This window comes from Phalacrocorax aristotelis, chromosome 5 (assembly GCF_949628215.1).
Source record: "Phalacrocorax aristotelis chromosome 5, bGulAri2.1, whole genome shotgun sequence".
NCBI classification, from domain to species: domain Eukaryota; kingdom Metazoa; phylum Chordata; class Aves; order Suliformes; family Phalacrocoracidae; genus Phalacrocorax; species Phalacrocorax aristotelis.
Window position 1 is genome coordinate 51,676,693 of NC_134280.1, and position 26,435 is coordinate 51,703,127.

General features: G+C 41.3%; 1 protein-coding gene across 18 annotated transcripts in view; it reads left to right on the forward strand.

Moving 5' to 3' along the window:
• The window catches only part of TSPAN4 (tetraspanin 4), a 464,080-nt gene that overhangs the window by 425,280 nt on the left and 12,365 nt on the right, over window positions 1-26,435 (forward strand). For 17 of the 18 annotated variants that reach the window (XR_012660751.1, XM_075094496.1, XM_075094500.1 and 14 more), the window contains one exon: window positions 19,890-19,991. The exons of the other annotated variant lie outside the window; for it this stretch is intronic. Coding sequence is in view for 16 of the 17 variants with exons in the window: in XM_075094496.1 (XP_074950597.1) it covers window positions 19,890-19,991 (102 nt within the window). In the remaining variant the exon portion in view is untranslated. The remainder of the gene's footprint in view (window positions 1-19,889; window positions 19,992-26,435) is intronic. 18 annotated transcript variants of the gene reach the window in all.

Consider the following 26,435-nt stretch of genomic DNA (forward strand, 5'->3'; position numbering starts at 1 on the left):
TTTCCCTGTCTGATTTTTTTTCTGACAATATGGTCTTTTGTGGCAGAAGGGAGCACGTTTTTCCACCCTCACCCCTTCCTATCTTGTTTCACCACAAGTCATGCTCCGTTAGAGGCCGAATGTTTCTATCAATAAATGATGGATTTGCCAATGGTGATTTAAATTTAAAATTACTTGCAAAAACTTAATGAAGCCTGCAAATCATGACTTAGAATTCAAAGAAACGGTCTCTGACAGTTAAAACTACAGGGCCAAAGTAATTTCAATGGTGGCATTTTTTCCTCGCTATAAATTATGTTTCAGGTCAAAACAGAGGTGGTTCTGTATGCAGCATTGTTATTTTTTTAAAGTAAATAGCAATTTGTCTCTTGCTGCAGTAGCTTTCTCTTATTGGTGTGTAGTGGGGTGGGTGACATGCTCCTGCAGATAAAAATTTGCCTCTGCTGTAACTAGCTGTTGTGAGTGCCAGTCTGCTTCTCATCTCTATTTTCCATTCGTTTGAACAGCACTTTCTAATCCCATTTCCCAATCTTGTGCCCTCGTTACCAGGCTGCTCAGACTGCTTGTCTGCTATGGACAAAAATGATACCCTGAGATTCCCAGCCATTGTATTTCTAAATGGGGTTATATTTTTATAACCCCAAGGTTGTAAAAGGTTTAAACTGTCCATTTTGGCAACCACTTTGCCTGTGTAGGAGACGATGCCTGATGCTGGTCTGCAGTTTCATGAGGAAGAGAACCAGTTTACTTAAAAGTGCATGTGGAGAATTTGCTGTTGCTTGGAGCATATTAATTTAGTTAATTAGATTTGTGAAAGATAATGAGAAGCTTCCTGTCCTGAATTCAGAATATTTAATGCAATTTGGAAGCGGTTGTTAATCTATCTAAAACAACCAGAACAACCTGAGTTACCCTATTGATTCTCTCCTGTCTTTCTTTTCCCCAAATCCAAGGAGATAAGAGTAGTCAAAACTATTTCAGCTTCCCCCCCAAAAAAAAGGGGGAAAGGCAGAGAGTACTTCTAATGCTCTAGTAATTGTGTCTAGAGACTTTGTTTAGATTTGGTTATTTTTCTCTGAGCTGCGTGGTAACAGAGTGGTATTCAGCATGTTTCTGAATGCTGTCGATCTCCCATTTGGTGATGGGAGCTACAATTTTACAGAGTTAAACTTAAAAGCTTGCTAATACAGCTAAAAAACAAACAGGAATGATATGCATTGTTGAGATGTGGCATAAATAGATAATACAAATTCTTTTCCTCTCTGTTAATTTTGTTTGAATTGACCCTGCAAGTGAACCCTTTCTTCATCAAACTTTTGGTGTATGTTTTTCATTACTAAAATTTCCATTTGTTGTTTCAGAAATTGTGGGGGTTTTTAAGCCTTCACATAGTGAAACTGTCGTTCACTGAATACCCAGCTTTCACAGTTTTCCACTTTTTTTTTTTTCTGATTTGTTAAATTACTTCCCCCCCACCCCATGTGTCTGCATAAGCTGTCATGGTGGGAGGAAATTCAGCCCTGACTGATTAGTCTAAGGATTTCTGTTGTCCTGTTTATATTATAGAAAGAAGTGAGTGCAATGGGCTTAGTAATTAAAACTTGTTTCAGTCCTCTCAGTTAAGAGTGCCAGGACTCATTTACTCTATGTATGCTGGGTGTCATTTTTCATCTGCAAAGCTGCTTTATGTGAAACCTGAATATCCATTGCTTTTGATTTGCATGGTTTCAACGCCGTTTCCAAGATTAGATTGTCTGTGGCTTATTTATCTATCAACAAATTGTTTGTCTATGTGATGAGACATTCCCTTTTGCAAGATGGGTACTGTTCTTTGTAGCTCAGCCTCCACCTTACAGCACTTGTGTTTCTTGACTGAATGTTTCTCTTACAGACTTCTGAGTGGATTTGGCTGTAAGATCAGTTGTTACCACTTATGTGAGGGTAGCAAAGAAATCATTACTGCTCAGGGGGATCTGTTCACGGGGATGTGGCCTTTGCAGTTTCAGAACAATTGGAATCCAGTCCCTGTCTCAAGACTTTCTGTAGTGCTGTTGTGGTCCTCATCATTTTAGCTGCGCAAATCTTAGTGGTGTTAATGAGCTCTGAAGGACCCTTGTCTATGTTGACAGCAGAGAGCACTCTCATATTTCTCCTTCAGTGGAGCATTTTGCACTTGCATGTTTGTATGTGGTGGTCACATAGCCAGTTTCTCAAAGCCTTTCATCCTTCAGGTACACTCTGACTCCTGTGGTATTTACGTTCCAAATTCTGTCTCAGTGATTTTCTGAGTCTTTGCTGACTGTATTTCACCGTTGTTAGTTCCCTTGATGACTTCCAGATCTTCCAAAATCTGGAGATAGGGACTCTGACAACTGACCTGAGTATTTAACGTATTTATATCCCAAAGCAATACTAGATTGGATCAGGTCTTCTGAAATTACATAGTCAACATGTTTTCTGTGTTAATTAGAATGGTAAGTGGAGCCACTGGCTTTTCTTTTTGCTTTATTTGTCTTCACAGATGTGGTGGCAAGAATTTCAGGAACACTATATCAAGAAGTTTAGCAGTAGGGGAAAAAACCTGATACTGTAGCTTTCTTTTCGGTTTTGGAAAAGGTATCACAGATAAAAAAAACTTTATCACAGATAAAGATACTCTAATCATTTTTGATTATTGCATTTTCCAGCATTCAAAACCAAGGAAGGTGAAAGTTGGCATAGCAAAGAGTTCCCCAGCTGTTGTTGTCAGGCTATGTTGCATAGTCAAGCGGGTCTTGTGAGATCACTGGAGAGCTGGCTTCTGCTGACCACAGAGGTACACAGCTGAGAGGATGTGGTCGCTGCCTCTTGTAAAAGTGGTCATGCATTGTAGGAAAATGAGATTTAAATAGGATCTGATTGGGAAAAAAATCACAGGTGTATCATAAGAAGGAAATGGCCTTTAGTGATTATTATAAGTGCCTTTTGATGCTCAGGTAAAGGCACTGTATATCGAGTACTGGTTATTTTGTTAAATTCTGAACTAGTATAAATAGTCTAAATAGCTACAGCATCTCTTAAACAGTCATATCATCAGCCCATGGAGCTATGCCAGAGCTTTACCAGAGCTGAGAAGTTGCCAGCATTCAGTGTATGAAATCATGCAAGGTAACATTGGTGGTGAGGCAGAATGACAAATACAACTCTTTCTTCTTACTAAGTTGGGGGAGAAAAGGGGTTGCCTTTCGCTTTTTAATATTTCAAACTTTTAACATAAACCATGAGGCCTCAACATTTTATAATAAAACCTTTTTTAATAGAAGCCAAAATTCTCAACTATAGCTGCTGGATGTGGTAGCTGGAGTATTATACAACCCCCCATATAAGTACTACATGACTTCCCAAAGTATCCAAAAAGCTGGCAATATTGGTAAAAGTACAAGGTTGCTCCTTTGGATTAGTGACTGGGTGAAGACTAATCCCAGCCTGCAGTTTCTTTAATGCTGTTGGTTTAGTTTGGGATTTTTTTTGTTACCTACAAGTTTTCAAAAAGCATTCTCTTTGACTCTTTGCTATTTAATATTTAGGTTGTGTAGTTTGTCATCCTGGCCAAATAGTGTGTCTTGAATTCCTCTGACAGAATGAAGAAAATGTATTAAAAGAAAGTGATCAATGGTGAATAATGATTAAGAGCAGAACAAGTCTCAAACGGATTTTCATTCTTGCTAAAACTGCCTTTTCCAACATTTATAAACTTTGTTATGAACTCCTCACAGCCTTTCAGCACCTTGAAAAAGCTTAACAAGGCACAAAAATCCCACTTTGCACTTCTGTTTGTATACATTTTATTTTCACTACAGCAACACCTGGGGGCCTCCACTGTGGTTTTTAAGCCTATAGGATCATGTAAAGAAAATTGTGATCCCAGCTCCAAACATCTTTGAATCCCGTAGATTTATTGCTATTGATCCAGGTCTATGTATATTAAGTTTTTAAATAAGTAGGAAAGCATGTCACAGTCACATCTGAGGGAATGTGAGCTTTTAGTGTGTTTTGGACCGCAAATGGCAGGTAATGTCACTGCAGCTAATCGCCATGCAATGTTTTCTGAAATGGTTACAGTTTAGGTGGTGGAAGTTTTTCAGATACAAAGTTAATGGGATTCTGAAGAGCAGGGCTGCACACAGGGCCCTTCTCTAAAAGGAAGCTACCGCAGAACTAAAGCCCCCATGAGTGTCTGCAGCAAACAGCACAGTGTCTGTGGCTGTAAGTGGCCTTTGCTGCTGCGCTCTGTGTTCAACACAGCCCTGTCTGTGTAGATTGGCATTCAAGCCAGATGCCCTGACTTTAGGAGTATTAACTGGGTATAGACTGGAGATGGACCTGGCGACGGCACACCCTGCCAAGCCACTGCTGCGATATCTGAGGGAGGTATCTAGGAGGACAGGTAAGGGACAGAGGTGGTGTTACTACTAATGAAATTGAACCAAAAGGACTCAACTGTTTGGACTGACAAAATAATCATGTGGCATTGAATACTGAAAGCTGTACTGAAGACACTTTTTGCTTTTATCTAGGGGTCCTGACTTCATGTCAGAGGAAATAAAATGTGGCCTGCACCAAGGGAGTTAAGGCAGCACAGCTTAGAGCTGCTCACCTGTGACTCCTTAGGCTTGGCCTCGTCTGTGCAGCCGTCGTACTGGGTAATGACTGCTTGCAGGCTCCCACACTGCACCATGGGAAGCCAGGTGAAAGGCAGCCTCTAAGATGAATGCTGTGAATGTGCTGCAGGGCAAATGTGCCTGTATGTGGTTGGTGACGGTGGAGCAGCTGGTCTCAGTCAGCTTGGATGACATATTTCTCAGAGGACCCCTGCTCTGTCAGCAGCAGCCCATGGAATACTGGGACCAGCACTTTTGAGAGTTGACATGGGCAAGGAGGTGTGGATTTGGCAGACAGGGAGCTCATTCAGAGACTTGGGCTGTGATCTAGGAGAATTTGTGCCCCAAAATCACCAGTGCCAGTTTAAAAGGAGCAGTGCCTGAGTTTCCAAGATGATATGTGCTAAATAGACTGATATGTTTTATGTCAGCTTTTCTTTCAGGATGGATTTGAAGCAAAGGTCAAGGTGCAGGCCATAAGTGACGTAATCTGGCATGAATAACAAAGTCCCTATCCTTGGAAAACCTTGTAGCCTTCTGGAAAGATTTATATATTTTAAGGCCAGATGAAATGGTTAAGGTCATCTATGGTCCACAGCATTTCAATCAGTGTTCTTGTCATCAAACTAATTGCATCTGAATTACAACACTGCAAAATTCTTGAGCCTTGATTTAAAGACATCATTGACTGCACCTCATTCCTCAATAATCTGTTCCAATGATTTTTTTTTTTCTTCACAGTTAAAATTATGCCTCGTTTCTATCCTGTATTTGTCTAGCTTAAACTTCTAACTGCTAACTCATTATGTCTTTTTCCGGTAGATTAAAGCGCTGTCTACTGTTGAGAATTGCTTCTCCGTGTAGGTAACTGAAGACTGCAATTATGCTGCTTTTTAACCTTATCACTCTATTTAGTTTATCCAAGAGTGTTAGTCATGTGAAGTAAAGCATGCTTCTCAGTGATTGGCTTTTTCATGTAGGTATTCTCTAAAATCTTTTCAAATTTTCAGTAGATTTCTGAAAATGTGTACCAGTTCTGCAGCGTAGAGATAATGACACCGCTCAACCTTTATACCGCCTATGTTGAATATACCCATGACTCTGTTTCTTTTCTAAGCTGGAAGTGTTGCCCTCAGACCATGTCCATCTCCATTTCCTCGGTCCTTCCACAGATTTCCTGCTTTCCAGGAGATGGTTTCAAGTCTTGTAGCGTGACCTCTCATCTTTGTCCCTATCTGTTTGTTCTGGTATTTGGCTGGATAAGACATGAGGCTCTGTAGCAAAGCAGGCCAAGTGATATCAGCAGATTACTTAATGCACAGCAAATTTGGGGTGTTATCTACAAAATTTCATTGGCAGTGATTTATATACTTCCTTCCCTAGCAATGAGAAAAATACCAAATAACTTGGGGTCAAGAACCCACTGAAAACCCCACTGAATGAATTCCCTATGTTTAATAATGTTCCTTATTTGTAAATTTTACTTTTTAAAATACATTCGATGTGGCTGCACTGACTTGTCTTTCTCTTATGCTCCCATAAACATTGAACCTGATAGTAAATTTCAAATTTGAGCTCTTTAGAGGTGTCAAAAGCAGTAAGTTTAGATAGGTGGAGAGACACAGAGAAGTGCCCCATGGGGCCAAAGGTCTCAGAGCTAGCTCAACTAGTATTATTAGACACCAGAGAATCCAAGGGGGATGAGAGAGAAAAGACAGTTTCCAGCTTTAAGAGGAGACTTGGGATCAATTCTTCTCTTTGGCAAAAAGTCAATCTCTTAATTAGGAAAGAGGGGCTCATTTTGAAAGGTGGAAGCACAAGTAATAAATACAAAACAAGGCAGAGGCAGCTGAAGGAACGTCCTCAGAGGTGTTCTTGAGACCATTTTCATATGTGGCAGATTTAACCTTTCACTTCGGTTTCTGCTGTTCTCGAAGGGACACCTAACCCTTCTGACAGATAGTGTTTCTGAGTAAACCAGATCATCATTGACAATTGCTCAGTCTGCCTGGATTAGTTCCAGGACCTTGATGCCATTTCTAGGAGGGGTGCCTGCATATGGCAGAAACCTGTTTCAGGTCCTTAGCTCAAACACTACCTTTTTGAAACAGCACCTCTTCTAGAAGGCTTGTATATTGGGTGAAGTCAATCACATGAATGCAGAGTAGGTGTAAACTACAACCAAAATTTAAAAAATAATAAAAAGCAGTGGTTTTGTTCCTGAGAGAAAGCTTTTAAGACTTGAGGTTTTGTGGAAGAGAGAGAAAGGAGAGATGGATTGGCATAGCAGGTTGGTAACAGGATGCAGCCCATACCATGGACTTGTACTGACTATGAGGGGGCAGGTTGAGCTGCAGTTGATTGACAATAAGCTTCAGACGATTTGCACTTTTTTAAAAGCAATTCTGGACACTAGATACATATTTGAGCCAAGCTAGTATTACTATCGTTTGATCTCAGGGCAAACCAGAGGTGTTCAGAGATTGTCCAAACTAACCTTTACAAACATGTCAGTGGTGTCTAGGTGACTGGCGGTCAATTAAGTCAAGGTGAAATTATCCAGTGGAGATAAGCCTTTTAAGGATCCTGATTAAGATGCAGCTTGTGCTTAGAACTGATTAAAAGTGATTGCCATCTGAAGGAGATCTACTGGTGTGGCCAGCAGTTATTTGATTGAGTCTGGATTATTGTAGACAGTTCTGTATATACTTTTAGATGTGACCTTGTTCAGTGCTTGTGAGGGAAGCTGGCTGAGAGGGACCAATTTCCTTGAAATTTCCTTCATTTCTCCTAAATGGTGGCTGCTTTGGATTTGGAATGGGACTCATCTCTGTCTTGGCATGGGCATCCCCTGTCACTGGGGAGTCTGCTTACCTCTACTCCAGCTACATGTGGTATGTGATCTTCAAATGTTTACTAGTATGTTGGTTTTTATAGGGTTAGATGAGAGTGGCTCAAATGATAATTTCTATTCGGTCCCTTGCTGCTCACATGAACAGTATGTGCATTTTTTATATTGGCCTTTGTTGACTATTTCTGAGAGTCCTTTCCCTTCATGCAGCACCACCAAGGCACTGAGGAACTAAGACTTCTTGATCTTTTCTGATTTCACTAACTGTTTATGGGGAGTGGGTGGCTACTGAAATCTAGACATACAGGCTGTGTGTCACCATTTACATGAAGATTCAATTACAAAAGAAGTTGGTATGTGCCCTGGGTGGTTTGAAACGCTGCATCTGCCACAGAGCGGCGGTGCTGATGCAGTCCTGCACTGCTCACCCTGATGGGATCTGGGAGGGGGTCAAATCTCTTGCCAATTTACATCTGGGTTTGGCAGCCGGGATGTGCACATATCATGTTCTGGGATATAGGAGGGCGCCCCAAGCAGCAGCAGTTTGAGGTGAACTTTTCTTCAAGGTTTTTGGTTTCTCCTTTCATCCAACTCTGCTGCCATTCTGCTGTTCATTTGGTAAATGCCACTTATGTGAAAAAAAGAAAATATATAATTCTGTTCTGTAAGGAAATATTTCAGTCCTCCAGCACCTCAGTCAGTGAAGCTACTGTCGCTTATCTCTGTTTAACATATGGGAAAACAACCATGCTTCCTTCTCCAATCAACCTGTGTGACTTCCAATGAGAAATGCGGCTTTTTTTCTGACATTGCTAGAGGTAGAGAGGGTGTTGGAAACTTGCATTTTGTGCCATGTAAGTGTGACTGGCAGTTTGTTTATTTGCTTATTTTCTGTTATTATGGAAAGCAATCTCCATGTAGTTTATTCTTTTGCAGTGACTGAGTCCCAAATCATACCATTCATGATAAAATCTGTTTTCGATGAAGTGTGGTGAAGAGCTGCAACTGTTTGTTTCATTAAAAGAAGGGAGGCATTTAATAGCAGTTATTCACTTTTGTTGCTTTTGTTATCTACTAGCTTTCCAAGACATTTTATCTACCAGTTTATAATATCTCAATTGAAAAGCTTACCTGAGGATTAAAAACAGTAATTCCAGTTGCTGATGGTCAGAACTCCCATGGTGTCAGGGACGTTATTTTGGAGAGGGAATGGTTTACAAGCTTGCCTGTGCCCTAATAGAAACATGAGGCACTGGAAACACCATGTGATGATGCCAAGTTGCTAGAAATGTGAGCAACTCCATTGATTTTAGTGGAGCCAGGCAGATTTCTACTAGCTGAAGAACTGGCATTTAGCATAACCTGTGATTCTTGCAAGTACACAAGTCTATGTGATTGGAAGAAAAGATTGTATTTTCAAGGAAGAAAATAATTTTAAAGGAAGAAGATATAGGTAATGAGATAATTACCTTCTCTGGTGTTTAGCCAGGAGGATATTGATATCCTGTCCCATTTTCTTCAAAATAAAGCCAAGCAAGTCTTCCAATGGTCTTGCTGAGTTTCTGTGAAGTAGCCAGATGTTGTTCCAAAGCCCTCTGTCTCTTCCCTGGATCTACAGTTTGTGCTGCCCTCTCTCTCTGGGGTTGCACCCTGCACTTCTCCCGCTTTCAGGCTGAGCAGAGATCACCCCGTGGTAGGCATAAAGCTTGCTGTAGTGAGCGTGTCTTTGCCTGCTGGTCTGTTCCCTCCAAAGACAATGGTAGTTCTCATCACAGCATTATTTATTTAAAATGAGTTAATTTCAGAGAAAGCATATCTTAAGAATAATAAAGCAGGCTATGTGCAAATCTCACTTACCCCTAAGGATTAACATTCCCTGGATCTAGGAAGACATAGCTTCTTCAATCTGTTTCCGCAGAATCGCTCTTTCCAGACAAGTTTCTTCAGTCAGAGTAACAGATTTTAACCCTTCAGTGGGCTTGTTTGGTTTGGTTTGGTTTTTAATGGGTCTTTTAGTTCCAGCACAGAGAAGGGTGGCTTATCAGCAGACATTTGTTCATTCCCCTTGTTCTGAGGAATCAGGAAAATCTCTTCCTGAGGACATGATTTAACCAACCCTCTCCCCCACTTGCTTTATAGCTTACCCTCGTTGTTACTAGTTGCTGGTGGAGCCGACAGCACTGTGTTCAGCAGAGCAGCTCTGCCACCAAGAGGTGGCAATGCCAATGCCTGTGATTACTCATGGGGAGCTTGCATGCCTTTCCCACCGCCCCCAGCAAGGTTCAGGTGCCACCAGAGAGGCCTGATCTAGTTAGGGTGTAATTGTTTTAACTTTTGATGGGATGTATTTGCCTTAAGGCAGTGGACAATTTCTGTATTTTGGCTTATATTTTCCTACCAAAGTCATGAATTTAAGAGGAAATGAACTTAAGTTACTTGGATAAATGGATTTGCAGGTAGCCCATACTTAAGTGGTTTGTGGGACTCGTTCATCTTCTCTTACCGCAGTGGGAGAGTAGGGTATGGTTTGCCTTTCCTCTCCCTCCTCCTCTGATATTTTAGTAATGCTCTCTTATTTGAAAGCTCTCTCATTCACCTTTAAACTAAGTAAATTAGTATTGTAAATAATTGAAGCAAAGGTTGATCCCATGGGATGGCTGCAGCAAATGGCTTAGTGGGCAAATGTCCAAGTTCTTCATCTCTGTGAGTAAAATGCTGGCTTCCCCTTTGCCAGCTCACAGCATCTGCAAAGGAGTCTGTGTCCAATGTCACTGTTCTGCCTAATATATAATCACACAATGGTCATTAGTTCCTACAAGGAAAGTGGCTTGTCTCCCTGCTTTGATTTGCCTGTGCATGTCCTGAAGCCTTTGTGGCAGCTAATTGGATCTCAAGCTCTATTGGCATGTGCATCCCTAGGTGGTTGGGGCTTTTTTGGTCTTTTTTTTTGGTCTGTATAGATGGAGATAACAGGTTGTTAGGACATGAAACACAAATGCAACCCACCTTTCATGTCTCTTGGCAAACAAAGGCTCAACAGCATGTATCATGTTAATTAGAATCCTTCCCAATTTAATTATCTGAGGTTATACTGATGGTTGTTGAGGACAACCGAAAGTGATTATCTTTTTTTTAAAAAAAACCAACTCCCTACTACAAAGGGAGTTTCATTCTGGAGAAGAAATGGCAACTTTAGGTCACGATGGCACCCAACTTTGCTGGTGTCACTGCAGTTAGGGACGTTAGTATATTTTTTTCCCAACTAGCTTAATAATCTGAAAGAAAAGCTCATTTATATGTAAACAAAAGGTTCCTCCTGCGGAATCAGCATAAGATGTATCCTGAATGCTGTATAAATAATTAGGTATGCCACAGAAAACATGCACCTTCAGTGTTCACTCACCTGAAATTCCTCCAACATGCTGGTGAGGCTTTTGTCGCTCAAAATGCATAATCCCAAGCAGAATTGACTTAATATCCTCGTAATTAATTTGCAGTGACAGCCTTTTGTGTATGTAATTGCTTTGATTTACCTGCCTGGTTTTACCCGGCTCTTTCCCCATGTTTGCCACAGCATTAAAACTCCTCTGAAACAAGAAGTGGCAAGCCAAGAATCCATGTTTCAAGTTTTTATTCCTAGGTTCACTAGAATGAAACAAGATTTGGGATTTTAAGGAGGTTTAGGACTATATCGTTGAGGAGTGCCCGTGCAGAGGGTACCATACAGGACAGAGAACTGGATGTACGCATCCTCCTAAATAAGCAGTCAGCTGTGCTACAGGCTTTGTTCTGCGTGCATAGCTGCACCTTAATATTTTGAGCCTGTACCTCTGAGCTAGTTATGATGTACTTTATTTAAATAAGCCTGGGGACTTGATGCACAAGTTATTCCGCTGTTGCTGTGCATAAGAACAGATTAGATGGGAGCAGCCTCTCTGGCTACAGAAAAGCATCCTTTCCCCTTATACCAGCAATGATAGGAAGCTAAACATTCACATTATATGGAACACTGATAAAATGCCTGTCTCTCCCTTGGACTTTAAAGGAACCTTTTGGACAAAATCAGGTGCAGTTTGCTGAAAACATTTGAGTTTCCTCTTGCATGAAAAATTTTGAGTTGCAGAGCCTAGTGACTTGTCATACTTGTGAACTCTTGTTTAAAACAAAGCAGTACTAAAGCTGCTTTTGGGATTCATTGGCATTTTAGTAGTATGCATATGTCCTGGTTTCAGCTGGGATAGAGTTAATTTTCTTCGTAGTAGCAAGTATGGGGCTGTGTTTTGGATTTGTGCTGACAACACTGGTGATAATGCGGAGATGTTTTAGTTGTTGCTAAGTAGTGCTTACACTAGTCAAGGACTTTTTCAGCTCCCCATGCTCTGCTGGGTGCACAAAAAGCCAGGAGGGGACACAGCCAGGACAGCTGACCCAAACTGGCCAAAGGGATATTCCACACCATATGACGTCATGCTCAGCATATAGAGTTGGGGGAAGAAGAAGGGAAGGGGGGATGTTTGGAGTGATGACGTTTGTCTTCCCAAGGAACCGTTATGCATGATGGAGCCCTGCTTTCCTGGAGATGGCTGAACACCTGCCTGCCCATGGGAAGTAGGGAATGAATTCCTTGTTTTGCTTTGCTTCCACGTGCAGCTTTTGCTTTACCTATTAAACTGTCCTTATCTCAACACAGGAGTTTTCTCACTTTTACTCTTCTGATTCTCTCCCCTGTCCCACCGCGGGGTGGGCAGGACTGAGTGAGCGACTGCCTGGGGCTTGTTTGCTGACTGGGGCTAAACCATGACAGAATAGTACAGGAATGTTTCAGTGGCTCCTTTCTTGCAGCCTGAGCTGTCTGCTGCATCAGGTGCTTTGACACCTGCTTTTGAGCGTAAGCAGGTGCTTGTGGGCAGAAGACAGTAACTGAAATGGCAATTAATTGTATGCACAAACCATGGACCCAGGAAAAACTGATTTTAAAAACCCAACCTCTTTGACTTTCTTACTAGCTTTTTTGTTATAAAAACTACTGCAAGTTCTTGGTTCTTGTCAGAGCACATGGTGGGAGGCTCTTTCTCTTATAGTTCCATCAGCTGCCTGCTCTAGGCCAATGCAAGACGTACTTGTCCTTCCTTTTGCTTCCTGATGAACCTCAGTTTTACCCTCTCAGTGCCAGGAGGGTTACTGATCCTCTCAGGTTAGTTACTCCATTCCTTGTCTCAGATTCTATACCGGGCTTCATGTCCCAGGTTGGTTTTGGTATTCAAATACCTACTCGAAATTATATGTTATTAATTTTATGGCCTGAGTGGAGTCAGGTTATTTCTGTTTTACAAATAGAGAACTGGAACACAAGAGAAACAGTGACTTTTCAAGACTATATAGAAATCCTGTGGCGCAGCTGAAAGGTCTCACCTCGGTTGACCCAAGACAGCATGTTTCAGAAATGTTCAGTCTTCTTCCCACTCCCATATCATTTCCTACAACCTTCTGTTCCTGTACTCTCCGCTTTTCCTCTGAAGTTACACAGCCAGTGCCAGTGCATCTCTCTTGGCATCAAACACTGGTAGAGCTAATAAGTGTTTCAACTAACTTATTGAAGTTTAGAAGATCCATAAAATGATCCATAAAATGAATACCCCTGACATAGGCTTTTGCAGTCAAACTAGGAAAAAATGATTCACTAAGCAAATCGTTTGTTGTGTCTAAGGAAGCAATTAAAAAACATATTATGTCCTGGAGTTGTTTCACATTTGGTGAGGAAGTGAGGAAGAGGGAATCACACACAGCTGAGCAAAGCGTCCTGGAGGTGCTGTATAACACTGATGACACTGACAAGACATTAGTATATCCTCTCTTAACTGCGAAGCGTCAGCAAAACTCATGCAATGTCTCTTACTTACTAAAATCTTACAAGATTTCTGTTTATAGGCAGATGGTATAAGGAAGATTTCAGTGGTGAGGAGAGCACATACCGCTCTTAGCTACTTATAGAGAGGCTTGGGGACATCTCATTTAAAACAAGCCTTACCTATTGGTACAGTCAATCTCATCTCTTCTTAGCAGGCAAGCGGGCTTCCACAGATGACCTTATAGATTAGTCACTTTCTGTTTACATTTGATTTCCCACTCCCTGCTATTTGTAGAGAATGATTATCAAGGCATTAAATTAAAAGTTTTGCCTGGTGGGAAACTATTGGATATTGTGTCATTTCCTTACAGCCTCTCCTGTTCTGCTGGAGAGGCAGAGACGTGGGGGAAGCAATCACCAGAAAGGTCAGGAATATTTACTTACCTATATTGAAACACTGCTGAGAGGCTTTGTCCAGTTTAGGGGGCTTTTTGGGTGGAATTTTTGTTCATGGTGTGGTAGGGAAGCACTGAGGCTTGAAATTAAAAGTCTCTATTTACCTGCAGGTTAGAGAGCTGGGGGACACTGCTGGCATCCTCTGGCCTTTACCTAAAGACTTTGCCAGAATCTAAGTGACATCTCACGCTGTCAGCAAGCTGAAAAGGAGTTAATAAGGATCTCCCCAAGAGCCTGCTTTTGGCCTTTATTCTAGAGAGGATTACAGCAAAGCCACCTTCCCTCTGAGTGTGCTGGGACAGTGGAAGGCCTTTGTCTCTTCAGTATTGATAGAGATTCCGTTTAATCAAAGTCTTGCATCATAGTAGATGTAAATATTGATAACACCTGTGTTCTGAACAGATACGACTTTCTTGTTTGCCCAAGTTTTGCCCCAAAGCGCTTCCTCCTCCTTATAAACAGCAAAATTACGGGACTGGGCTTCTTAGGGATCAGTACTTGTCTTCTGTTTCATGCCTTAACAGTAAGTAGATAAACTCCAAAGCCTTTCATTTAGACAGGGAGTGAATGATCTGTCAGACCATCCCCAGGAACTGAGAAGGCTACTGCAATATCCTTTCTGTAATACAGAGATGGAACTATTTATGAGCCTTGCTGAGTTTTTGCAGTGCAGAATGTTTATGTAGTGCTTCCAGCATGTCTGTGTCTGTGCTAAGCAGGGGTTTTGTTGTTGCTGCTGTTACACAGTTTTTATCTCAGCTTTAATTATTCCTAGGTTGTCATATTCAAGGTAGTCTGACAGCTCTTGGTCCTCTTGAAGCTTCTAGCTTCTGCAGCTGGGCTTGTCAGCCAGCCAGCCACAATTCTGCTTGGAGGCTCTGGATTTCCGAAGTGATGAAGGGGCAAAGCTGACAGTAAAACAAGCCTTCATGTAAATTGCTACAGCTTAAGTAGCTGTCCCATGGGAATACAGATTAAGAAGGAACCACTTTTTTATTTGGCCTGAATTTATATGCAGGCTTAAGTAAAATTTTTTTTAAGGGATGTTTTGTCACAGTTGTAGTTTAGATGAGGCTCAGATAGATCCCTGCCCATTCTCTGTCACTGCATCAGCTGCTTCCAGCCACTTTTCCTGACCTCTGTGGCAGTTTCTCTCTGGTCCTGCTGCATCTCTTGTAGCTTTCTCTTCTCTAGTTCAAATACTGAGTTTCCTTCATTGCCTGAAGCTCTCTGGACATGACTTATCTACCTTAGAATGGTATATAGTTTTTAGAAAGCTTTTTTTAATAGGACAATGAGAGATTTAAGAGCCAAATTAGGGCCTAATGGAAGTCAGTAAGGAAATATTTGTGCTCATTGCAGTGGGAACAGGACCTTACCTTACATAAAGCGCTAGTAATATGCATGCCCCACTCTAAGAAGTGGTTGTCTTGCAGTCATGGATTGTAGTGGATTAGCACACTAAGCAAAAGGACACATTTAAGTTAGTAGAAACACTGGTGAAATCTGTTGGTGCTCATAAGCATGAGCAAGCCTCCAATCTGTCTGAAGCCAGAAGTCATAGGAATCAACATGGGTGGGGTGCCAGCTTGAAGCTTACACCTCTCGTCTGTTGACCAATGAATCCCAAGGAGCAAAAGAATTTTCTCTGCTTCTCTTCCAGACTGATAAAGGGTTCTTACTGCCTAACCTTTCAGAAACTCTTTCTGCTTAGGAGATCTCTGGTATTCCACATGACTGAAAATAGGCATTTAATTTAGGGTAACAATTTGCCTGCTGAGAATTTTTATTATGCTTCATTGTGCTCCTTCACTAGATAGAGGTGTGCTTTGTGAAGGGACTGGCTTGCGTAAGGGAGAACACAGCAGATACAAATTGCAGAATATTTAATGTAGTACTTATAGTCCCTGTTTTGTGATAGACATTTTGCCTGGCTGAGGACTGGTAGCACGGAAACAAACAAGAGAAGCTGACAGAGCGGTGAATGCTGGGTGGGATCATTTGTCAGGAGATGTGATGAATCACTGTGGTGCAGCATTTCATTTTCAGAAAGATAATTTTCTGAAAAACTCAAATTGAAGGCAGAAGAGACAGCTGGGGGTGTTTTGTGAGTTTTCATTTAAATCAAATATACAATTATAATAAAGGCATGTTGAAAAGTTCCTGCTATTCTAAAAATATTTTGAGGAAGAGATAAAATTGTGGTTAGCAAGAAACAGAATGACCTAGAGGAGCATTTGCCATCTATGCTCCACAAATAGGTGTTGCGTTTTACTTACCCCCTCTGGTCAAAGCCAGTAGGAATCATATGTCTAGAGCTTCAAGCAGTGCTTCAATTAGGAGGAAAAAATATCCAGTTTAGAACCTTGTGCACATGTTATTCAAGCAGAGGTCAATGTGCTTTTAATAGGACTGCACGTAGGCTCTGAACTCCTCACAGCCTGAATGAGAGGAGTGGTCTTGTTTAATATCATCTGTGCTCTTCGAAGTCCAAGGCTACTTCTGCATCAAGACTGATTAATTCACGCAGGATAACACACTAATAAAAAAGGCTCTATGTAACCGGCTAGAAACAGGGGAGACACAGACAGTGGGGGAACATGCAGGTACCTCAGCACAGCCCCAAGTGGCAGGAGACCAAAGGCCAATGCCTGCTTCCCTTTTTGCCTGGTGCCAAAGGGCCATAGACTCAGTTGTGCTGTACGAGGTTATTTTTAGTTGATGAAGACCACCTTTTTGGCCCTGGCATAAGCAAACAGGACAGTGTGAATGCTTTAAGGAGTAGCCTTGTGAAAAAGAGGGTTTAAATCAGCTGCTTTTCAGAGAACAGCACTCTTCAGTGCATTTACAGCACACTTGGATAGAAGTTCAGTTAGGAAGTTCAGTAAAGGAGAACTATGTAAAATCCTACATTTACAATCACTCAAATAAATATAAAGCTCTGTGTGTGTGTGCGCGCGTGCGTGCACAACTGTGTGAGATTTCCAGATACTTCCCGGGTCAGTGGGCACGAAATAAAAAGCAAAGAAATTCAGAGATACTGGGTCACAGCATGCATATGCCTCTCTCAAAGTTGCAACCTGTGTAGAGATGGGAGATAAAGAAATGAGACACACACGTGGTGTGGCATTATAAAAAGCTTATATCCTCTTCCAGGCATCTTCTTTTTAAAACAACAAATAATAATGGGTCATACAGAGTGCATGACTTGCAGGACTTGATGTGGAGGCTTTTTGAAATAGTGGTGCAAGAACTGGTCACGTAGTGCCTGTTTTTCTGAGTAATGCTCTGCTGTTTACTCAGTTTCTGAAATATGGACCTCTGTTGCCAGTTGTGCTCCCATTATAAAGGTCTTGAACTCTTTGTGCAGGGAAAGAAGGTTAATTTTATGAGGAAGAGGACTTGCTTTCATTTTGCCTCAGCAGGTTGCTTGCTAGTGCGTCTTCTCCAGGTAATAGGGAAGGCAGGAATGCTTGGTGAGACAATCTCTTGAGGCCATGTTAAAGCACGCGTGCACTAACAAAACATTGTTCCTGATCGTGAAGTACTTTATCAATGTTGATCGTAAGTCATTAAATTATTATTAAGTTACTACTATTATTCATTTAAACAGGACATGAAGATTGCATTAACAAGGGCAGCCTGTGAGCCCTGGTAAAAGGCATTATCACGCTGAGCCACTGCATTGGTTTGCACAGCAGAATTTGCGTGAGGAAATGCAAACTTTGCATTTTGCACCCTTTTGGTAGCATGACATTTGTCCTTCAGATAAGCTTCACTGTTTCATTTGACCTTATATCCCTTGTTCCAGATTAGTGGCGATATGAACTGTAGGCTGATGCATAGCTCTCTCACTTTACAGGGCAAATTTTTTCAGGTGTGATAAATTAATATTCCAAATAGATCTTTCTCTTCTGTCTTCAAGGCAAAAGATCTACTAGCTAGATTTCTGTCCCCACCTGCCCTCAGCTATGCTGTTCCTCTTCACCTTTATCCATCTCTGTAAAAGAATTAGCTTTTCAACAATTAATTGACCTCACTACCTCTGTAGGGCACCAACTAAATTTCAAAGCCTCTCTTAGACTAGCAACACAACCGTGCCCTTCCATCCTAATTGATGGCTCTGCTCGAGACCACAGCAGGTCCAGCTGAGACACAGGGAGCTGAGGGTAAGTGAAGAGCAGAAAGCCAGTTCAATCTAATTCTTAAATGAATGCTAGGAATCCCCCACACATATAAGTTTATAATTTATTGTCTGTAATTTTCTCTATTCTCTCTTTCTAATTCCAAATTTAATGATAGCTTTCAGCTTTGGTTTTCTCTTCTAATTAACATACCAGTGACTATGTATAATCTCTACATAAAGTCAAAGCAGCTTACATGATAATTACAGTGGGAGCACAGCACTCACTGTACGAGATAGTCATCCATGAGAAAGTTCTTGCACGATAAAGTGCTGAGATTAAGTTGTATATCTGTCTTGTACTGTCCCAAAGCTATTTTATTAGTGTCTCGGCTTGATGGTGGTAGACTTTTGGGAAGGAAGCAAAAGAACTGGAGAGATCAAGCACAACCCTTTGCACATACAGCAGAAATTTCTTGGACATATTGAACTTTTGAGGTCGTAGTTTTTCATGGAGTCATATTGTTGAGTAACATTTATCCCAAAATAATTATGATGTAGTGGGTTGAAAATTCCTTTTACACTCTGGAAGATGTTTTGCATCCACCTTTTTTTCCAGGAGCAAATGAAGACAATTCTGACTGAACAAAGCAGAAGGAAAATCCAAGTGTATGGTAGAAACAGAATACCTTTGTTCCTTCTTTTAACTCAAAATTAGCATTGGTTGCTTCAGTTTAGACCCTCCTCAGCTGGAACGACTAGTGTCAGAGGGCCAATCACTAGAGAATACACCATGTCTCTCTGCTGTACAATATGGAAGAGAGTATGTATTAACTTAGACTGTCCCCATGAAGCAAGCTGTGAATTTAATTCTAGTTTCCTTTTCGAGGGTTGCAGCAGAAAGATCTCAGGGTGGCACTGTATTTTGCAGTCGGATTTAGAGTAGATTGATGGAGAAGAAAATGGGACAGGTCTGCTCACCCTCCTTGCTATACCTCTCATGTTGAACAGATCACTAACAGAGACAACCACCCAGGGGAGAGGGGAATGTACAGGCTTATTTGAGCAGCACTATTCAGTGCTTTTCATTTTCAACAGAAAAATCAGCTTAAACTGTGAATATCTATTTATTATTTACTCCCTTTTTTGTGTTTGCTTGACTGTGTATAATGCGTGTATATGGTTAGACTGGGAGAGAGGTACTTGCAATCATTTTGGATACTACCTGGTGGTGACCAGTGGATCCAACAATAGCCTGCTTTACCAGCAGAGACTCTCAACAAGAAAGTACCATCTTCAATTGCAAATGCCTCTAAAGGAGAACTTTGTGCTTTCATTAAATCAACAAAAATGCATTTATTTAAGAGCAGCTCCATTTAGTAACTAACTTCTTAAATCCTGTCTGTCCTGAATTTTGGATGTATCATTCCCTGCAGCTTCAATATAACTACGTCCACCCTGCTGTACGAAGTGGGGTACCGTGGCTGATGTAATGAACACAATTCAGGGCACCAATACAGTGTTAATGCTGCTGTTGATCTCCCATGAAGCATGGGTGATGCTGAGGGGTACTTGGTCACAATTAAAGATATTAAGCTAAAAAAGAAATGCTATGGGTAGATTAATGTTTTCATATATAGGCCTCATTTGCAAAAAATGAGTGATTAAACTGAATCCAGCCTCTGTACAGTACTTTGGTGGTTAAGTGAGAAGGGAAAAGATGCTCTGGAGGTCTCTGATGGAAAACACAAACATTAACTCAGAACAGGAACTCCTCATGTTCTTTACAAAATGCAGATACCTGTAATAGATAGCAGCTCTACTGGAGAAGGGCTTTAGGAAATGTAGGTTAACTTCTTACACATTTCAGTGTAGGACTGTTGTCCACCACCTCCCTGCTCCACGTGCTTTGATCCTGAAATGTGGTACTCAGCAAATTCTGAGTTTTGTGCTTTTTGCTGTTGGTTTTAGATTGACACGTACGCTCAGCAGGATCTGAAGAAAGGGCTTCATTTGTATGGGACAGATGGAAATATCGGCCTAACTAATGCATGGAGCATCATTCAAACAGATGTAAGTCTGAGCTTTTTTTTTTTCCCCTCCTTCTTACCCTCTGGGCTCTGTCACAGTATGTTCTGGGTGTGAACCTAATTAAACCTCCAAATTCCAAGCCAATCTCTTCCTCCCATGCAGTCAGCACATTAGCAACTAAACTCTCTGCTTTTTGTAACAAATGGTATTTTTTATTTACTTCTCCTTTGACCAGGATAGCTTATTTCTTTTAAAAATTTATATTGTGTTGACGCCTAAATATCATATAGTTCTTTGCTGTGTGGAGAGTGAAGGAGATGGTCGACAGGAAACAAGCAGTACCTTGTCTTTAAAGTCAAAGGGTCAGCTTATGTTGGAATGAAGAGCAATAACATAATAACAAAGAACCATTTTGACCCCTTTTCGCTTCTGTCCTGTCTCCTTTTGTTGCTGTTGTTGGTTTCCAGTAGTGTAGTCAAAATGGAAACTGGCCATGGTGTTTACAACCTCCTCTTATAGTCAATACACTTTTCCCAGCAGAATTCAATCATCCTTCACCACAGATGGGCTGGGAATACTTTTTGCTATGTTGCCACTGCTGTTGCATCCTTCTGATTCTCTGACAGCACTCTGCCAGTGTTTGTCTCATAAGGACTGGTGAACACTATAGCTGGCTCCCTCCTTTTGTCCTTGTCTGGCTTGCTGAGGAAGCACCATCACTGACAGTTCAGGTTTATTAGCTCTGTCCTTCTCTCTTCATATTCAGTTCAATCAGTTCTCTTGGGGTGATCTTTCCGATTTGATTTTCTCTGCTTCTTGGATGAGGAAGAGTGCTCCATCTTTTCTTCTGCTTTAAGAAGAAGCACTTGTGCTGCCTTGTCTTCACTCAAAAAATCTTGTATACCTTTCTCAAATTCTCCTCCAGAGGCGCTAGCATGGTATAGACAGGGCTTTAGTCTTGCCTCTGATGTCTTAAATAGGCCAAAGATGATAACCTTTCCCAGTCCTTCCAAGGTTCTGTGAACTATTCGAGATGATGGATGGGCTACCTAACACATTCTGATATGATAAACCTGCTCGTTTACCCTTTTCTTCCTCTATTGCCATTTGGGCTGAAATTCTGAATGTCTTTCAGTCTCTTAGTGTCAAGATTCACATATACTCTTCTGTACGGTGCAAGGTAACAGGAGCGGCAGGCTGCTAAGAAAAGGTCTGAGAAATTAAAAATTTGGGGTCACTAACAGAACAAAAGACCTGGTTGTCCAAACTCCATGTGCATCTTGGGGGCTGCAGGAGCTGTCTGTATTGAGTGCAGTAGGGTGCAGCTACAGTGCTGTGTGGGAAACACATACAGCTCAGGTCCAGCGAACAAGCTAGTAAGATTTCCAGTCCTGCATCCTAACAACTGCATATGGAAGGTTCTTCCAGTTACCTTTAAAAGGCCTCAGCATCTTGCAATATTGTTAATATTTTTCTCTTCCAATACTGTGATCAAATATGAGAAGGCATCAGTTACTTACAAGACAAATGCATTTTGTGGTGCTAGCCCAAGAGAAAGCCATGTGAAATATAGATAAAATTTTTAACATCACAGCTTATATCACAGTATTAGAAGTTTTACTCTTACACTAACTTAACTCTGCTTAGTAAAAATGTAGTAAAAATTACTAATATTAAGATGTTTGCAGCAAATATTAATCTGGTTACTGTGATACCCCAAGAACTATTAAAAACATATAGCAAAAGTAGGGGAAAAAACATTATTTGGAGGACTTATGGGATATAAACCCCATGCTTCTGCTCCCCTTTCTGTAAAATAGGTGAACAATATATACTATGTCTAGTTCACCTAGTATCATTTTTTCAAGGTGTTCACAAGCTGGATTGGATTTAGAAAAGATGTAAAAGAATGAGGAGAATGTTGGAAATTTACATTATGGTAAGAAATTTTAAAAGCTTTAAGTAACCAGGAAAACATGAAGTACTGATGTGATTGCAGGCCTTAAAAAGCGAGCAGAAAGGGAAAAGGGTTTTGAAAGAAAAGGGCTCTGTAGCTGATCCAAGAGCTAAAAACTCAAGGTACAGATATCTGATGGCAGGATGCCATTGTACAGCGGGTTGGTGGATTCTCTGAAGTCAAGACAGGTTTTTGTCTAAAAGAAATGGTGTTGTTCAGTGACAAGCTTGGGTTTGAGGCAGGACTCAATAGTCTGTGGTCTGTGTAGCACTACAGATCATGCTCAATTGTCTTAATGTTTCCTTTGGCCTTGAAACCTGTTACAGTTTAAAGAGTGTCTTAAAAGTTTCAGATGAGACAATGCTAGCTAGCTCTAAAGAGCCTAAAAGATAATAGGAAAGTGCCATCTCGCAAGCCGTGTACAGTCATATTACATCACTCTCTTTTCTAACTCAGCAACTACGAAATTACTGTGCGCTGTCTTGACAGTACCATAGTGTTAAAGTCTCTGTGCTCCCTGTGCTGGGCACTGAGGATAGAAGCAAAGCGCTCCCACAGATCCATTTTTGCTGCTCTGCATAATTGGTTTTCACATGTATCTTTCAAAAGTATTTAGGAATAGACTATTGCAGTGGTGCAGCAAAGGCAATCCCAGCATGGTTAATTATGTAAAACACTTTGCAGTTGAATAGTGCTGTGTAAATGCCAAGTATTATTTTTTGTGTTTGGTAATAATCATTATCCCTTACATCCCTAATCAGTAGAGTATAATCACTGATAGGAGGATTAGGGCAATACAGGGGACTTTCTGAAAGGTAAGTCCCAACCCAAGCTTGCTGTTTGCATTTTGGCTCCTAACAGACCACTCTCAGAACCCCCCACATTAGAGGTAACCACACTGCAATATAGGATGATGTCTCAGCACTGACTTTTCTAAGGGGGCCAATCGACATCAGTCGTTGGTTGAGCTATGGGCCATGTCTGTATGTGGATGGAAACCGGCATCCTCAGAAAAAAGCACGGTAAGGAAAAAACATGACAGTAACAGAAATCATGAGTCCTTCTCCCTCGTCCTCTCTGCGTTCACACTCCTTTATTTGCAAAAGTATTTTTCAGAACTTGAGCAGAAGGATGGTACTGTCATTAAAGTAGTAGGCTCAGATGTGAGGGATCTAAGCTCTGGCATAGTTCTTTATTTCTCCTACTATTAGCTTAGATAGAGACCATTCCCACCCTGGGTTCACTATGTATGACTGTGTATGGCAACTTTGCCAGGGGAAAAAAGTTTTTCCAGAAACAGAACCACATTTAGGTGACATTTGATTTCTGTGGGACTGGCTGGTCACAAATTAGAGGGGAGTTTTGACTGGGAATATGCATTCCCAGTGCACACACAGTGACTTGTGAGTGGTGGTTACTGTATTTCTTCTTCAAGTGTGAAAGATCTGAGCACCTTTTGTGGGGAGGCTTTCTTCTCTGAAGCCATTGTGCCTTGAGAAATGCTTTTCTCCTCTTTAGCAAGCATACAATTCCTAAGTAACTGAGAACAAGGAAGAAAACAGGGTCTGTCGGGTCCATCTTTAAGGGGGAAGTTTTGGTCCATGGCTGGTATGTTCAGATTACCGATAAAGGAGTTGGGTTGAGCTGCATACCTGCAATGCATGTTAGAGGAAAAGCACTTTTTGCAGTCATATTAAGGCTCTAGGTCAAGGACCTGTTCAAGTTAGAACATTTTATTGATTTCTTTTTAATACCTTCAGCTAACCAAACTGACAGCCTTTCTCAATAGTGATTCAATAGTGATCAGAAACACAAGCAGTGACTTCTGCATGTCGTAACTGAATACTACGAAATCTTACAAAATTATTTTAAACTTGACTCAAATTCTGATAGTTTAGGATGTAAGTTAGCCGGAACTGCATTACACGCCTTACCAACCAAGACTGTTTAAAGATACAGGTGGAGATCATGAGGAAATGAGAAATAGGCATTAATTATTAAAATGTTGCTTCATCCCCAACATATTTGTGATCAATATTTGAACACTTCTCCTTTTAACTAAGCAGGCAGTAATTTGAGAGCCATGAAGAAGATGCATTAGCTTCACTAAAGTGAGCAAATTCAGCTCACTTTTACTGCTGTGTAAAGCCTTTCATGTCTATTTAGGCCACTGTAACTGAGAACAAAATTTGACCCATCTCCCTCTACCCCAGTCATTGATTCTGTTAGATCAAACCATACTTCAGGATTACTGCTGAAGTAATCCAAGCCACCCATTAAACATGATTTTAGAATTAAACTACCTTATCCACCACTTTTTATAGTGATGGAGGAAAAAGGCTTATAAAAGGCACCGTACCCTGTCCCTAGTTCTCTTGTCACATTCACAAGACCAGAAAACGACGACTTGCTAGAACTGTCTGCAATGAGGATTGGGTGTCTGCTTATTGTCATGAACCCTATCCCAGCCTGGATGATTTTGCAGGAATTTGGCACAGAAAATAAGACCTACTTAGCATTCCATACTGGGATTGCGTGTAAAATACATAGAAGAATCCAAGTCCTTAACATTTCTATTGCACTAAGATAGAAACTTTTGTGTTTAACATTAATTACCAGCCCTGGATACCCCACACTAGAGCAGCAATTACTTGTTAATACAAAAAATTAAGCTATTTGCAGGCAGTGGTGCTTTCCATAAATCCAGCACAGAGACCTCGTGCTGTTCCGTGTTGCTTGGCTGGGAAAAGCATTCCTCAGCAGCACGACCTTTGACTGCATTGCTGTGTTGAGCAGCCCCTGTGTGTCCTGAGCTCTTGGGAACTGACGAGCTGCTTCAGAACCCCATGGGTAATCAATAGGGGAGTGAGTTATATCTCTCTAACAAAGGAGGGAAAAAATGTGTTTTGACATCTCAGGAGACAGAGCCTGCCACATGAAACGTGTGAAACAAACAGCAGCGTATTGTCAGTATTTCTGGAAATGTTCAGCAGCAGGAGCTGAGATACTCAGAGGCATTTGACAAGCTTTTGGTTGTTTTAGCCAAACACTGTACAAGTGCCCCCAGAACTAATACCTGATTGTCACCTGATGCCGTAAGTACCCACATTTGTTCATGTGGGCAGGCACAATTGCATCTAATCATGCACGCTCCTTCACAGCTGCAAGCCCTAGAATCGAGTGACCTGAGGTGTCCAAGTCAAGGTGTCTTAAAGTTACTGGTTTCAAGACAGTAGCTGACATTTTTAACAGGTTACATCCTTTTAAACAGTGTTAGTCTGGGTACCCCAAAATAAACACTATTAGTTTGTAATAGTTTCTAAAAAATGTAAGTGTATTGTTCCATGTTGAAACTGGGAACAGAACTAATCAATTAGGCAACCTTGTCTAATTTTATCACTTAACTACTGAAGGAAGGCAGGACTGTAAATGTGACCAGAAAATGAATGTGGTTGTAGCAAGAATCAAGCCTGTGATTGCTTCATGATAGTCAGGCAGTTTAACATTCTGGCATTGGCAGAACATCAGCCTTTGTGGAAGAACATGAAGTCTGGTATAACTGGCTACAGCAAACTGCTGGTGACAGAAATTATCCTTCATGTGACCTGAGGTTTCTCCATCCTCCAAGTGTAGGACTGTCCCCAGCTATCCTTGCTCAGAAACCTTGTAAATTGCAAAAAGAGAGCATTGCTCTCAAATCTGAGAGGACTCTAAAAATCCTCTTAATTTGTGCTTTGCCCTTAATATTCCCCTTTCTTCTGATAGTCCCTCATCTCCCTCAACAATTTGGCTATTTATCATTCAGCTTCATACACACAGGATAAATCAGTCACTTGTCACATGATCCAAAATCACTCCCACACTCTCTCTTCTCTACTTGGGCCTCCATAATGAAGTCTCTGAATTTACTGAGCTCTCAGCTTATCTGTATTTTTTCCTCTAGCTGGACCGTTTTGCTGAATCTATACTTGTGACCTGTTTGGTCCCACTGCCGCTTTTTTCCTTGTCCTTGCCTCTTTGACCTACTGCCATAGGTCAGTGCCTCTGCTCCCCGGAGATGCCGTTCACTGGGCTTGGTCTTCATTGCACACTGCTCACTCACTTGTTCGTGCACTCTCGGGTCTCTGTGGTGTTAGTACTCTTCTGTGTTCATCACCTCCTCTCCTTTAGGATTGTGCATCATCTGCTGCTTAATTCCATCTCTCATCCTTCCTTTGTCTTCCAAAGACGTGACATTTCTTCCAGTTAGTGTTCCAGACATTATTTCTTCCAGTCCCAAGACTATTGATCCTCATGCTACTTCATTCATTTTTACCCGTGATCTTTTCTTAGCCCTTTCTCCCATTGCTGGGACTGCCTTGTCTGCCAGCCGTGGCAGGCCAGTATCAATATTTAGTCCTCTGCTCTTGTGCAGTACACAGAGGTTCTGTGTGGGCAGGCAATATGTGTCCAACTGCAGCTTGTCTTTGCAACTGCATCTCGTCCTATATCCAGCTTTTGGCTTACCAGGAAGTTTTACTCTTTGGAGT